General features: G+C 58.0%; 1 protein-coding gene across 1 annotated transcript; it reads right to left on the reverse strand.

The window, feature by feature from the left end:
• Window positions 1-587: 587 nt before the first annotated feature.
• On the reverse strand, window positions 588-15,264 carry NATD1 (N-acetyltransferase domain containing 1). The gene is made up of 3 exons (XM_002827139.5): window positions 14,952-15,264; window positions 5,795-5,913; window positions 588-5,129 (listed from the first exon to the last, which is right to left on the reverse strand). Exons 1-3 carry the CDS (start codon window positions 15,055-15,057, stop codon window positions 5,013-5,015), a joined length of 342 nt encoding a protein of 113 aa, XP_002827185.1. The 5' UTR covers window positions 15,058-15,264; the 3' UTR covers window positions 588-5,012.
• Between the last annotated feature and the right edge of the window lie 283 nt (window positions 15,265-15,547).

Here is a 15,547-nt window from a genome sequence, read left to right on the forward strand (position 1 = left end):
CAAGTTTCTACCAGGAGCACCCTAGCAGCCCTGTGATCCCCAGACGCTTCTGGGTGACACCTGTTCCTCCAGCCTCCATGTAAAAGCAGCTTCCTGCACTTACCAATATTTGGGCAATCTCACCTCTTCACTCTCGCTCCTCTCATCCTTCCAACAGTTTTCATAACCAGTCCGCTGCATTAGATCCACTCTGAAGTGCCTGGGCAATTTCCATTTTCCTGACTCTTCACTGACTGATAACGTCCTTGGTAGCAGGAATGACTTCCTAGAAATAGAGCCTTAATTCTGGAAATCGGGGATTGGTTATCTGCCTGGATTGGGCTGGAATGCAGTAATGACCTCACTGTCAGAAGGGATGTGGTACCCTGGAAAGTCACAGCATTCAGTGGCAAAACTAGTCCTCACAATATCACCTATGTTAAGTGCCTGGGGTGAAGTGTCTCTTGAAGGCAAAGCTTGAGAGACCAAATGGCTGTAGCCCTTCATCATGTCATGGGGACAGCTGGAGAGACTGGTGGCTTCTGACTACACTGGAGTCAGAAGGGATAAACCCAGCTCAAAACATGGACAGAAAACCAGAGAGCATCTTTGATAACCAGAAAAGAATCTCTTTAATATCTTGTAGCCATAAGACTGATAGAACTGAAAACATAACCCTAAATTTGATCCTGCAGGTTGCAGTTACAACACAAGTTGAATTCACAGCCTTGCCGGAACTCTTATGTAAAATTTAGGGCATTGGATCTGGAAGGAGTGGGACCCTGAGAATCGTAAAGGGATATTTGGGTGGACTTGAGCAAATCCAAGAACCCTGAACTGAGGAGGGGCAGTGTGAGTATATGGTCAGGGGCTCGATGAATATTCCTGCCTACAACCCCAGCTTCACAGGCAATTCAGCCTTCTCCACACTGGCCCGGCACTGGTTAGCTGCTCACCTTATGGCTCAAGGTAGGACCCACCGCAGCCTTGCAGCTGAGTGGGAAGTTGCTGGAAGTTTTATGTTTATTGCTTTCAAGGCTATCTGTCACAAGCAGACATAGACCTCATATCATACAAGCTTGATACCACCAAGAGGACGGGAGCTGGGCTGGGTCCCGAGCCCTTCGAGCGGTGTGGGATTTGGCTTGTGACCCCCGACTCTGAGCCTCAGTATCATCTATCAAATAGGCCTAATAATGGGCATGTCCCGGGGATGCTGTGAAAATGAAGTGGAATAAGATCGCAACGGGGCTGGGTGAGGTGGCTGATGCCTGTAATCCCAACACTTTGGGAGGCCGAGGTGGGTGGATCATTTGAGGTCAGGGGTTTGAGACCAGCCTGGCCAACACAGTGAAACTCCGTCTCTACTAAAAATACAAAAATTAGCCAGGCATGGTGGTGGGCGCCTGTAATTCCAGCTACTCGGGAAGCTGAGGCAGGAGAATTGCTTGAACCCGGGAGGTGGAGGTTGCAGTGAGCTGAGATTGCACCACTGCACTCCAGCCTGGGCAACGGAGAGAGACTCCCATCTCAAAGAAAAAAAAAGATTGCAACCAGCCTGGCAATTTATCTTTCATTCTGAGTAGCCATGTAACCCCGAGTGGGAACTAAGAGAAATTGTCCTCCAGGAGTCTGTTCCCTCCCTCAGTAGTTGGGGCAGAATGAGATATGGCCCTGGGCCTGGTACAAGATTTTCACTTGTTTTGGAAGCATTAGCCACAGCTTTCCTTGATGGGCATGTGTTATCATGAGGCTGGGCCTCACCTCCCTGCATTGGACCAGAAATACTAAAGGGAGTGACTTCTTATGGCACAGCGGATCTCATGCATGGCATCACTGCCCCTTCCTAGAAGGCCGCACAAAGCCACTCTGCTTCATAGCTGGGTTGTGGCCTTGGGGGCTTTTGCGCCTGGAGGTGGCAGGGAACTGTGGTGTGGGGGCTGGGCCAGCCGGGAAGGCAGAGCCGCCCAGACTGGGGTCCGGGTTCCTGAAGTCACTGTTACCCTGCAGGGAGACCAGCCAAGCCCCAGTGACACGCAGGGTCTCGCTCTCCACGCTGAAGGTTGTGCTGAGGGCTGAGTGAAGAGGCCAGACACCAGGGAGGGAAGCCCGCCTCCCCCCTCCCCGCTCCCCACCAGTTACGGCTGACCAGCAGGTTGCTGTGGGGGAAGCGACAGCGTGCAGACAGCACTGCATGCCAGGCCACACCTTTTATGGAAATGTTCCTCTGAGACCTGTTGATGAGCTGGAAGAATGAGGAAGGGGGCGGTCCAGCGGCCAGCTGGGTCCACACCCTGCCATGGGCCCTGAGGAGGGAAGGCACGAGTCACTGCCTATTTTGACCGGGCAAGAAATAGAAACCCACAGGGTGAGGCGGGCAGAAAAGCAGCTCTGTGGGAGACCTGCAGGCCCCTGAGCATCCCCTGCCCCAGTCAGGTTCTCGCCCAGGTGCATAAACCGGCCCCATGTGGCGGCATCCTCACCAAGGACTCCCAGGTGACCGACAGGAGGGGTGAGGCTAGGCTGCCAGGCAGACAGGGTAGCACCAGACGGGATGGGCTGGGGGCTCCAGGGCAGGGTGTCTGTGGCGACCCAACCTGGGGAGACGTTATTGCTCTACTGGAGACCTTGGGCCAGGCCCCGCAAAGCCCTGCCTAGCCCCTTGGCGTGGGTTAGCAGTGCTTTAAGGCAGCCCGAGGCGAGGAGGCCAGGTCATACCTGCGGGAGCTTGGATCAGGCCTCCTGAGAAAGCCCTAGTCTCAGTTCCTGGACCTAGGGCCTCTGCAGGCCTCCACCACCCCATGCCGCCTAGTTCAAGTATTTGTTATGGGCTGGCTAGATCGAGAGTCACCTGCTAGAACACAGGGGTAGGAATCTTAGGTGGGAGTGGGAACAGGGTGGGGCCAGGCCCATTCCCTCCTGGCTCTCAAGGTCCATGCTGGCCCTCAGGGGCTTCCTGTGGGGGGCTCCTTGTGCTGCCACTGCAAGGGGCCCTCCTGCGGATGGGCTGGAGGCCACAGGGACATGGCCCCAGCTCACTGAGCTACTGGGTGGTCATGATGGACTATGTGCTTGAACTTGGGGAGGGACGTGTGGATGGGAAGGGGGTGACCTTAGGGAGGGGAAAAGAGGCCCCTAGCCCTGCTGCCCCGGGACAGTAAGGGGAAGGCCCAGGCCTGGCTGCCCATACTCTGTGCCTACAACCTGCTCTTTCCTTAAATTCTGCCAGCAATGGGCCACCCCTAGCCCTAGAGCAGCTCAGCCCACCTCCTGCCAGCTGCATCTCCCTGGAGGCCCAGGGCTTTCTCCGACCTCTCACACAAGCCCTTTGCAAAAGAGCTGACTTCCTGGAGGCCAGGGCAGGAGCATCTGCCACAGGGCAAGGGGCAGGGATGTCAGGGGTACTCAGGATGGTGACCCCTGCTGGTCCATGCTGTGACCCACAGCAGGGGTTTCGAGGAGACTCTGGGGCTTGGGGACCCCCATCGGCAGGCTGCCAGGCCTCCCTGCACATGCAGGTCTCCGTGGTCCTGCGTCCAGGCAGGAAGGCCCCTGGGCTGCTGTGGCTGGAGAAGGAATGCAGGGGGTCTCAGTGCCAAGACTGGGGATAGCAAGGTGAGTGGAAAATGCAACCACAGGCCAGCCAGCACCTGTGCATGGAGTCAAAGGGAGGAGTCAGCATGGCAACCACTGCCCCTGCACCGGGGGAGGAAGGCATGGGGGTCCTGGTCAACTTCTCCCTGTACTGTCCAGAGCCCAGCCTGACTCCCCCCGAAGCCTGGTAGGGATGCATCACTCCCAAGGGATGTGGTGTTGACTAACAAATGTCTCAGCCCTAAAGGGCCCCTGGCTCCAGGTCACCCTCCAGCTCTACAGAAGGGCAGGGACGAATCTGACCCTTATTAGTGCTAACACAAGAGGGCAGGACCTGAGTCAGCCCCAGGGGAAGCCAGCATGCCCCGCAAAGGCTGGTCCCACCAAAAAGCGTGCTGGTGTCTCCCAGGCTGCACCCAGGAAGGCTGGGTTGGGGAAGAGCCCAGGGCCAGATGGGCAGCAAAGTGTATCCGGCTGTAGCCAGCCACAAAAGAGGACACTGATGTCTGGCAGCAGCACAGAAACCCCTGTGGCTGATGTTTCTTCCTCTTGGATGCTGAGGGCGGTTTTTGGAGAAGAGTCAGCCTCGCTCCCACCCCAGCTCCAAGGCATCTCCTCGGAGAAGGCTCAGGCAGGTGGCCAAGGCCAGCAAGGGGCGGGCCTGCAGCTGCTCAGGCCCCCTTGGAGCTCCTCCCAGCAGACAGGGGTATAGGGGATAGCAGCCCATGGGGATGGGAACTTGGTTTCCTGCAGAACCTACACGAGAGGCCAAAAAAAGATGGGGGTACCAAGGAGAGGAAAACACCCCCGGCACCCACCACCAGCCCGTCTGTAGACCACATCCTGTGTGTTCACATGTGTGAACCGCATGTGCGGTTGAGCCTGGCCAGTGCTCAGTCCTTCACTCTGCTGGTCTCTGTCAGGGAGAGCTGACCCTTTCCAGGGCCCTGCCTGCACTGGGCATGGGGTCTGAGAAAGGGGCACTGCCACCCTCAGAAGCTAGCACACGAGGTTTCTTATTGCTCCTCTTGGCTCTGGAGCACACCTTCCTAATTTCCAGAAAGGACACAGGCCCAGGAGAGGTGGCAGCAGGGGTCCCGCACTGGCCCTCCTGCTGATCTCCGAGTGGAGCCCGGTGGGCGGGATGCAGGCTGGCTCTAGCCCCTACGTGCGACCCACAGGCCTCCCACGAAGCCGCTGGTCTCTGCAGAGTGAGAGCTGCCGGGACTACCTGGCCTCCTTGCCGCCTCGGTTACCGGGTCACCGCCCATCATTGGTCAGCTGCCTCCAGGGATCTGGACGTGGGGCACAGATGAGTGTCCTTACAAAAATAACTCCGAGTCTGTTCCCAGTGGGACCAGGTTCCTGAGAGCACGTGGGGCCAGGCAAAGGCCACGTGGAAGAGTCCGGCAGGGAGCGCTCCCGCCTGCAGGCCAGGGTTATGGCTGCAGGCGCTCCAGGTACTGCGGCAGGGGGTTCTCCTTGACGTACTTCTGGATGTACCAGCAGGTGAGATGGGCCTTCAGGTCCTCCTCCACCACGAAGTCCAGGGCGGCCTGGGAGCCGGGCAGAGAGGAGAGTGGTCAGGGCCTGCAGCCGGCACCAGAAGGTGGCATTGTCTGCTGCCTCCCCAGGCCCGGCTCCCTAGCCACGCTTCCACTTTGCCCAGGTCAGTAACTCCCTTGAGTTTCAGTGTCACCTGGGATGATCCCCACAGACTGGTCCAGTACACAAGGAAAAAACACATCACCTCTCCCCCACAAGCCCCCTTGCCCCAGGCAGCATGGAGGGTAAAGGTTGCCCTGCAATTCTCCTCGAGGGGTGGGGGTGGAGGAGGGGAAGCCGGCAGACGGCCCAGCTAAGTCCCAGCAGCAGCCCTCAGGGGACTGATGGTCATTCTTTGCTCTGGCTGTAACTCCCTTCATTAAGCCCAAACCTGCTCTCCAGGCAGCCTGGGGTTTGGGATGCCCTGAGGATGAAGGGGTTGGGGACAGGAATGGGGCTCCCGTGTAGCACCTGCCACACAGGAGGTGTGTGAGGATCTTGGAGGCTCAGCCACGCCAGGGTCTTGCAGAACAGGAGCCTGGGCCCAGAAAGGCTGCCACCGGCCCAGAGAGGACCCAGGGCCAAGAAGCAGGCTGAAGTGGCCACCAGGGCCACCGTCTCCTCGGAGGGAGGGTGGCAGCCCCCACGTCCCCGTCCCCGCCTGGCCCTGCCCTACCTTGGCAAGGTGCTTGGCGATGCCGCGCCCACGGTAGGCATCTGGGACCTCGGTGTGCTGCAGGTCCACGATCCGCTTGCCCACGTACTCATAGAGCAGGACGGCCCGGTCATGACATCCTGGGGGTTGTGGAGACAGGTAAGCCTATGCTGACTCCCATCCCAGCGGACTCAGGCACCGAGGCTGGGGTAGAGGGACAGGCATTTGGAGCCATTCGGCTGCTACAGCTGAATCCTGAATAACCTCTCAGTGCCTCAGTCTCCTCATCCATAAAGTGGGGATACAATAAAATGTCCTTCATAGGGTGGTTTGGAGGATTAAATGAGGCAACCTCTGTGACATGCTTACAGCCGTGCCTAGAACACTTGAGCCCCACATGAACCTTTGCTACTGCGTCAGTCCTAGCATCCCAGGGCCCTGCCACCCCTTTCTGTAGCCCTGCTCTCTGCATCCCCACCCCACCACATCCGTGGATCTGGGAGTCCCAGGACCCAGCACTGGACATAGAACAGGGCTCAGCAAATCTGCAACTAAGGCAGAGCATGAAGAGATTAGAGAGGCGGCGCTGCGCCACGCATCAGGACCACCTGCTGGACTCTGACAGAGACGCAGCAGGAAAGATCAGAGGCCTGTGGCAGAGTTCATGAGAAACCGACGCTGGACACAGGAGGCAGGAACAAACGGGTTTTCACACTCCACCAGGCCTGCCAGGCCTGGAGCTCACCAGTCCACCCCAAACTCCTGCTGGGCAAACAATGAACTGAAGTTCTTCCTAATCACAGTTTTTAGTGTCTCATCTGTCTGTCTGTCCACCTACCCATCCATCAACCCACCCATCCACTTATCCTTCCACCAAATGTTTCCTGAGCCCCAGGTACTGTTTCAGATGCTGGGAGTATAGCAACAAACAAGCTAGACAAGGAGTCCTACCCCCATGAAACTGGAAGGGGAGAAAGAGAATAAACATGAAAAGCAAGTGATGTGTAGGATGCCAGGGAATGGGGGCAGGTGAGGACAGGAAGGAGAGGGCACCAGCCATTCTGAGGGAACGGTGTTCTAGGCAGAGGGAACAGGCAGTGCAAAGGCTCTGAGGCAGGAGTAGGCCTGAATGAGGGGCAGCTGGAGTGGGGTGGGTGAGGGGAAGGGCAGAGATGGGGGCAGGGAGGTGATAGGGCAGGTCCTGCAGAGCCTCCTAAGCCTTCTGAGCTGGGCGCCACTAGAAGGCCCTCAGCAAAGGGACAGATGTGATTCACTCTTTAAAATCATGCTGTGTTTCATGTGTTTGAACTTCAAAGCCCCAGAGAATCTGCCCTTAAAGCCTGTGCTGGGCAACACGAGGGGAAGGCTGACAGGCCAAGAGGTCCAACCACCAGTCCAGGGCCACCAGAACTGGGGCCAACGGCAGCAAGGAGGCCTTCTGGCCCTTGATCTCTCCTTTGATTCTCCCCAAAGCCTCAGGAGAGTGGCTACAATTCATCTCCCCATTTCCAGATGAGGAACTACTGAGATCCAGGGATCCAAGTCACACAGCAGCCCAAGATGACGCTGGAGCCCAGGCCTGCAAGTCCTGAGCCACAGCCATTCTTTCTGCTCCACCGACACACCTGCTACTTCCTGCACCCGCCATCGCCTAGGCACTTCCCTCTGCCCAATGCCCTTTCTCCGTTCCTGCCAGGCCCAGCTGAGGGTTCCCCAGCCCCACTCCCCTCATGCCTGCAGCCCCGCCCCCACACCGGCCGTGCTGCCTCCTCCTTGTGGGCCTGACTGTCCTTCTGGACTGTACCTGCCACCCGGGCCAAGGACCAGCTCTGGCCAGTGCCGCCTGTCCTGGCTGCACAGCAAGGGATGTGGTTCTTGGCTCCCCACCTGCTGGGGTTAATTCAAGTCACCCAGGACAGGAGAGCAGAAATCAGAGGCTATTCTGGGACTGACCCGGTCACCAAGGGAGCTGCCTACCTAGCCTGGCCATTTAATTACCCCAGGCTCATTGAGGGCCTACTGTGTTCCAGTAGGGTTTGGGCTGCAGGGCAGGCAGCAGCAAACAAAACTGATGAAACTCTTCCTCATGGAGATCTTACCTACTGATGAAGACACACAATAAGTAATATCATTATAAATAATACAGGGGCCAGGCACGGTGACTCATGCCTGTAATCCCAGCACTTTAGGAGGCAGAGGTAGGAGGATCGCTTGAACCCAGGAGCTCGAGACCAACCTGGGCAACATGATGACCCAGCCTCTACAAAAATAAAAATACAGTTGGCCAGGCACGGTGACCCACTCCTATAATCCCAGCACTTAGGGAGGCAAAGGCGGGTGGATCACCTGACGTCAGGAGTTCGAGACCAGCCTGGCCAACATGGTGAAACCCCATCTCTACTAAAGATACAAAAATTAGCCGGGCGTGGTAGCGGGTGCTTGTAATCCCAGCTACTTGGGAAGCTGAGGCAGGAGAATCACTTGAACCCGGGAGGCAGAGGTTGCAGTGAGCTGAGACCGCGTCATTGCACTCCAGGCTGGGCAACAAGGGCAAAACTCCATCTCAAAAAAAAAAAAAGCTGAGCATGGTGGTACACACCTATGGTCCGTGCTATTTGGGAGGCTGAGGCGGGAGAATCACTTGAGCCCAGGAGTTCGGGGCTGCGATGAGATATGATTGTATCACTGCATTCCAGCCTGGATGACAGAGTGAGACCCTGTCTTTAAATAAATACATACATCACAGAGGGCACACAGGTGATAAACTGACAGATGCCAAGGATCACTACACAGCAGAGGAGGGGTGGGGAGGGGCAGGGCTGCCATTGTAAAGAGGGCATACAAGGACCCCAAAGGACACGTGGGATATGAGCCATCCACTGGAGAGAACAGCACGTGCAAAGGCCCTGGGGTAGGAGGTTGAAGGAAGAGCAAGGAGGCCAGAGTGGCTGGGCCCAAACAAGCCAGGAGTAAGGGTTGGGAAGCCAAGTCAGAGATCCTGGGACCAGACCACACAGGGCCCTGCAAGCCACCAAAAAGACCTCAGCTTTTGCTCCAGCAGTCCCTGCAGAGCAGGGAGGTGGATACAAGAAGCCTGGCAAGCTCATTACTGCTCCTCTGTGCATGCCCTGCGTCAGTGTTTCTGGAGTAGCCACCTGGGTCAAGGATGGACCTGACCTTGGGAGTCCTCAGAACTTCTCTGCCTCCCATTGGCCCTCAGTGATCGCACAGCTCGGCCACTACCATATTCCAGGCACCCAGCTCAGGGGAGACACCCAAGAAATATTTGTCCAACTAAAACAACTGCTGTTCTGTCTCTGCCAGACACACACTAGGGCCTTGTGGCAGACCTGTGGACAACTAGCTGGACCAGCATGCTGGCCTTCCCACAGCCGGGCCTGCACCTCGGGCTGTGGCTCCCAGGAGACAGCAGGACAGGAGCGGTGGTGGGCCAAGCGTGTGCAGCCCCAGCATGGGGCAGGCTCGTGCTCTGCTCTCTCCACACGATGATCCTCACAACCATCCCACTAAACAGGTAGGATTCTCACAGCCCCGTGTACAGATGGGGAAACCGAGGCCCAGGAGGGAGGAGGGTGGTAGTGATCATCCCGGGACAGGTGAGGTATCTGGGGCAGAGAGGTGTTGGGACTGGTGTAAGATCACCTGGCAGAGTTGAGACTGGAACTGAGGGTCCTGCCCTGCCCTAAGCTTGCTCCTGTGGCTCCCAAGTGACAAGTCCTGAACCCCCTGTGCTAGTCTGAGGTCTGGAGCTCTCAAGGCAGCTCTTGGAGCCTAGCCCAGATAAGGGCCTGGGGCCTGGACCAGGCCCAGAGGCTGTGCCTGTGTCACTGTGAGCTGAGCCAGCAGGATCCACGGTGCCCAGGCGTTGAAAGCATGGCTGACAGTGCTGCCCTGGTGTCCTGCTGTCCCATCATGGGGGCTGCGGGTGGTCAGGGGAGGCATCTGGGCAGGTGACGTCTGGGCTCACCCGGAATGAGAGTCACAGAGGTGTGTGGAGTTGACTGGGGATAGGGCTGAGTCAAAGGAGGGTCTTCAGGCTGAAAGGGGAACAGAGGGCATCTGGGGTGGCCATGGTGCTGGTGGGGTGGCATGTGAGGAGAAGACCGAGTTTAAATGGACACCCTACATGGGCCAGACCACATGGCACTGGGCCGGTGAGGAGCCAGGCCCTGGGCAGCAACCTCGGAGCATCTGGCCAGGACCTGAACCCCACCTTGGAGGGCCTTCAAAGGCCACCCAGTCACAAGTGTTACACCCACGACACAGGCCACAAATGCAATACCGGTCCTCACGCTCAACTCCTTGTCCTGCCCCAAACCTGCCTGGACATCCCAGGAAAATGCCCAAGTCCCCAAAGCTTGACCAAGGTCCTTGGCTCCTCCTCGCCTTTTCTCATCTGACCTGACCCTCGGCAGGACTGTGGACACGGCTTTCTAAACATGCCTGGGGTCCAGCTGCCTCTCTGGCCTCCCTGCCTTGGTGTCTGCTCTCCTGCCCGCCACCTTTCTGCCCAGGGCCTCCGGGGACCCTTCCTTCTCATTCCAGATAAGCCCAAAGGTCACATGCCCAGAAGCCTCCCCTGACCACCCGCAGCCCCCATGATGGGACAGCAGGACACCAGGGTAGCACTGTCAGCCACGCTTTCACTTCTGGGCACCGTGGATCCTGCTGTCTCGGCTCAAAGTGACACAGGCACAGCCTCTGGGCCTGGCCCAGGCCCTTATCTGGGCGAGGCTCTAAGAGCTTCCTTGAGAGCTCCAGACCTCAGACTAGCACAGGGGGGCAGTACTTGTCACTTGGGAGCCACAGGAGCAAGCCTAGGGCAGGGCAGGGCCCTCAGTTCCAGTCTCAACTCTGCCAGATGATCTTATGCCAGTCCTGACACACCTCTACCCCAGAGACCTCACCTATCCCTGGATGATCACTACCACCCTCCTCCCTCCTGGGCCTGAGAACCCCACCAGCATCACGTGACTGGTTTGGGAAAAGTTAAAGCTACACTGCTCGTGGGGAACCCGTCCCTGGGTCTCTGCACCCCCATGCTCTCTCTGCCCCTCCCCAACCTCGGGACCAAAGGGGGCCAGGAAATTGTCAGGGGAGGCGATCACAGAGAAAGACCAAAGCTTGCAGACAGGGGACAGGGGCAGGACCTCTGGGAGATGTGGAGTCTGCAGAAGACATTGACCTCTGCTTTCTCCACTCGGCCCACACTGACCCCGAAGGAGAGCTGGCAGATCAAAACGTGAATATACAGATGAGACTGAGGCAGACGAGCCCAGGCTGCTGGAGCTGTGGCACCAGACAAGAACAAGCAGACACCCTGACCAGCTTTTCTGGCACCTCTGTAAGTAGAGCCTGGATCAGGGAGGTGCCACATGTTGGTGGTTCATTGGTAGATTAAGCAGAGGGAGCTGTGAGCCTGGAGAAGCTCAACCATAGGTCCCTCCCCTCCCCAGAGGACCCTGGTCCAGCCCAGCCCAACACAGCCAGCGGCCTCATATTGGGGCTGTGATCTGAGCACCTCCCAAAGCCTGAGGCTGTGGTCTTAGTTCCAGTGCATCCAGGGGTGCTGAGGGAGGCCAGGGGCAGCAGCTGACTCTCTGGGGCCTCAGTCTTCCTGGCTGCAAAATGGGGGTTAGGGAGGACGCAGAAAGTTCCAGAGTTCTACAACCCTCAAGTGTTCCTTTCCTTGTAGCAAGTGGGACACTCAGCCCTGCCTGTGAGGGAAAGGGAAGGCTAAGGAAGGGGCTGCCCAGGAGGTGGAGGTCTCTTCCAGCTGCCTCCAACCTTCAGAAACCGTCCTCAGATGGAGGCTAGGGGCTTGATTCTGGCTTAGCTGCCTAGAGGCTGTGCGCCTTGGTTTCCCCATCTATAAAGTGATGACAAGCTTGCATTTCAGAACCAGGATGTGGCAGACAAGCCCGAGCTCAAGCCTTCTCTCATCACCCACAAGCAAGTCACAGCCATGCTTCCTTCCACATCTGTCCAGGATCTAGACATTTCTCCCACGCCTGTTTGCAGTGCCTGGACTAGTAAAGTAACCACCTCCCTGCTCTGTCCTGGTCCCCACAGTTTGCTCCCCTTAGAGCAGCAGCCAGAGGGAGCCGGGGCATCCCATCTGTCTTGTGCTCAGGACCCTCCTGGGAGCCTCAGAGTCAAAGCCAAGCCCATAGGACAACAGCTTCCAGGCCCTGCACCACCTGCTCCCCATGACCTCTTGACCCATCCTGCACACACCAGGCATCGCAGGCACTGCACAGCCTTTGCTCTTGCTATTCCCTCCACTTGGAACACTCTTCCCTGTTGCAGCTCTGTTTCTTGCCTCCTTCAGGTCTTCACTTAAATGCCACCCTCCAGGGAGGGGCCTTCCTAGACACCTGATTCTAAATAGCAGCCCTGCCCAACACAGCCTCCCCTCTGCCCCCTGCACCTCTCATGAAAGCCCTTGTTTTCCACGATACGTTAAAACTGACTCTATTTCTTGTTCATTTCCTTCTCTAAACTGTCAGCCCCACGAGGCCCCGACACCTAAAAGAGTGCTTGGTACATGGTAGGCGCTCAACAAATACTTACGGGGTGAATCACAGCTCTTCCACCTCTGTGGTGCAAGACTTTGGGCAAGTCATTTCACTTCCCCATGCCTCAGTCTCCCCATGTGTATATGGGAAATGCAGTTTCCCCTCTCCCTGGGCTGTGTGGCTATGAAATACAGTGACTCCAGGTGCCCAGGGCCTCCGAGAACACTGTTAAGTGCTTAATAAACGAAGGTGCTCAAGCGTTTTCCCTCACTCAGAACCGGAGCTCACAGGAAGAGAATCAGCCTGGCTCTGCTATGTGGACAGCCTAGGAACACTTCTGCACCAGGAGCCTGGGGCTACCTGACCCCTCAGCCTCAGTGTTTATATCTCTCAGTGGGCACAACAGCACCAGCCTCCAGGCTTGCCTTACAGGTCGGGAATGATACCACAGCTTGTTGTCCTCCTCAGCTCAGGGAGGCCTGGACTCAGACTCAGACGACCCCTCTCTGGTCCCAAGACACACACCCAAACCCAGTGGGGCCTAGAAGCCCAGAAGAGCCCCACCCTGTGCTGCACAGCCACTCCCTTGGGGGCCTCTGGCCTCTCTCTTCTTTCTCCCCTGGGCTTGGCTGGGGAGATGCCCAGCCACATCTGCGGTCAGCTATCTGGGCAGTGAATTCCAGAAGGGGGTAAGTTTAGAAATACGGCTGGGCATGTCCAGCCCTGACCATGGCCAGCTCTGGAGGGCTGTCCTTTAGCTGTACCCACTTGGAAGAGAAAGAAAAAGGAAAAAAAAAAACAACCAATGTATCCCCTCTTCTTTCTGTCTCTGAGTATAATGGGCCTCCCGAGCCCACAAGGGAACCAGAGGCCGCTCTGGAACCTCAGAAGAGAGGATTTGAAAGCCATGAGGTCTCTCTCCCAGAGTCGCCAGGGCCCCGAGTATCGTGGCCAGCTGAGCCCTGCCGGCACCACAGCAGTAGCAGAACTTGCCTCTGCCTGGTGGTATAGGGTTGGTTGGGCCAATGGTGAAGTTCTGGGTGATGCTGGGCAATCACTTCCTAAGGTCCCTAGCCTCAGTTTCCTCATCAGTAACACGGGGTGGTATGTCACAACATTGTCAGGGTATTGTGACAGTCCTATCCACAAAGCTGTAGTGGGGCCTGGCTCGACACTCGGCACATTCCAAATGGCATCGGAGATCTGGCAGAGGCCCCTCCCGGCTGAAGCCAAATGTGGGTCGCAGGAGCCCCACCGTTCAGGGAGTCAGACCAGTCAGGACGCCATCCCAGCTCTGCCCAACTCTCAGCCTGACCTCTCGCAAGCCTTTCCCTTTCCTGGCCCTCCACCTTCCCTTCTTGAAAATGGGCACAGTGGCCCCTAAGGACCGATCCAGCTTGGACATTCCCACTGGGGCAAGGTGGGCCACAGGGAGTTCATAGCCCTCGTTTTTCTAGTTCTATTTCCTACCTGTGGGATCTCCTGAGGGGGGATGGGCTAGTCAAAACTTCTCTACACTGGCAGGGCGTGGTGGCTCACTCCTGTAATCCCAGAACTTTGGGAGGCCATGGCAGGTGGATCACCTGAGGTCAGGAGTTCAAGACCAGCCTGGCCAACATGGTGAAAGCCTGTCTCTAATACAAAAATTAGCTGGGCTTGGTGGTGGGTGCCTGTAATCCCAGCTACTCCGGAGGCTGAACCCAGGAGGCAGAGGTTGCAGTGAGCCGAGATTGTGTCACAGGAACTCCAGCCTGAGCGACAGAGTGAGACTCCGTCTCAAAAAACAAAAACAAAAACAAAAACTTCTCTGCACTAAAGGAGAACTTGCCCTTGCTTTCTGGCTTCACGAATCACGATCGGGGCCACGTTTACCAGCACTTACTAATGCCCCATGAGCTGGTCTGATTCTTTACATTTGTTACAGTCTTTCATCCTTACAACTAGCCAATGGGGTGTGCACTGGTATTATTCCCATTGCAGAGAGGGAGAAACTGAAGCACACAGAAGTGATGCAAATGGCCAGTCCAGAGCCACTGAAGTCTTGATAGTGGTAGCCATCCCCCCGCCCCCCACTCCCCCCAGGGGACCACAAGCCCCTTTCGCGGTCAGCCCCAGGTCCGCAGGCCTCCCCCGTGTAGAAAGACTAAGATTCCCAGGGGCAGCAAGAAGCCATATAACACCCGCAGAAGGGGACAGGTCACGGCTGACCAACTTTCCAGGATCTCAAACAGGAGCCTTCAGTGGGTGCCCAACAGTCATGAACAACTGGGCCTGAGCAGGTGCGGGTCCCCTGCGGCTGAGACTGGGGACCCGCGCTGCCCCAGCTCCTGCCTCTGCCTTTCCAGGGGCCCCTGTCCGTCCTGGCCCCTGCTCTCCCGGGAAGTCTGCCCCCGCCCAGCCCGTTCCACTTCCCGGAGCGCCGGCCGCGCCCCCACCTGGCCCCGAGCACAACCCGGCCTGCGCCCAGAGCTCCGGCCGCCCGGGACCACCCCGCGGCGCGCGCTCGCAACAGCCTTCCCGGGCGGCGGGCCGGGGCCGGGCCGCGGGCGCGCGGGGGCCGGGCACCCAGCAAGGGGGCGGCCCCGGCGGGCCCGGCTCGCTCGCAGACAAAAGGTCGGGGCGGGCCGGGGCCGCGTTACCGTTGAGTCGGACAGTGAACTGGCGGCGCCGGCGGTCGTGCTCCACGCGGATGGGGCAGCCCTGCTCCAGCGCGCCCAGCGGCACGGCGGCAGCCGAGTGCGCCATCTGCGCTCGGGGCTGCGGCGCGGCGCCGGCGGGGGCCGAGGCGCGCGGGGACGGCTCAGGCGCGCGGCGGGGCTGGAGCGCGGGCGCAGGCGGCAGGCGGTTGGGTAGTTACGGCCTGGGAGACCGCAGGCGGCGGCGCTGAAACTGACACTCGGCGGCGGCGGCAGCAACAAAAAGGGTGGGGGGGGCCAGGAAATCAGCTGTGAGGTCACGTGCAGAGCGCAGCCAGTGGACGCGCGGCCTTTTTGTTTTGATACATTCCAGTCACCTCTTAAAGGGGCCGCGCCGGCCGCGTTCCTCTCGTAGCCCCAAACAAAACAACACGGGCCGCCGCAGCGCCGCGCCGGCTACTTTTCCCTCTTGCGTTTGTCCCACGTGCAACTTTGGGACCCCCGCAAGGAGCCTTCTAAAAAAGACGTAACAATCTTTTGTATGGACATTTTAATCGTCCCCAAGGCAGTCACCATTTATTAAGCACTTGCTGTGTGCA

This window comes from Pongo abelii, chromosome 19 (assembly GCF_028885655.2).
Source record: "Pongo abelii isolate AG06213 chromosome 19, NHGRI_mPonAbe1-v2.0_pri, whole genome shotgun sequence".
NCBI lineage: Eukaryota > Metazoa > Chordata > Mammalia > Primates > Hominidae > Pongo > Pongo abelii.

What these genes read in the sequence shown, in the direction of transcription:
- NATD1 (XM_002827139.5), bottom strand. Translation starts at nt 15,057, where the DNA reads ATGGCGCACTCGGCTGCCGCCGTGCCGCTGGGCGCGCTGGAGCAGGGC. An exon ending in GTTCACTGTCCGACTCAACG is followed by an intron (nt 5,914 to 14,951) that starts GTAACGCGGCCC and finishes CACAACCCCCAG; the next exon opens with GATGTCATGACCGGGCCGTC. An exon ending in TCGCCAAGCACCTTGCCAAG is followed by an intron (nt 5,130 to 5,794) that starts GTAGGGCAGGGC and finishes CCCGGCTCCCAG; the next exon opens with GCCGCCCTGGACTTCGTGGT.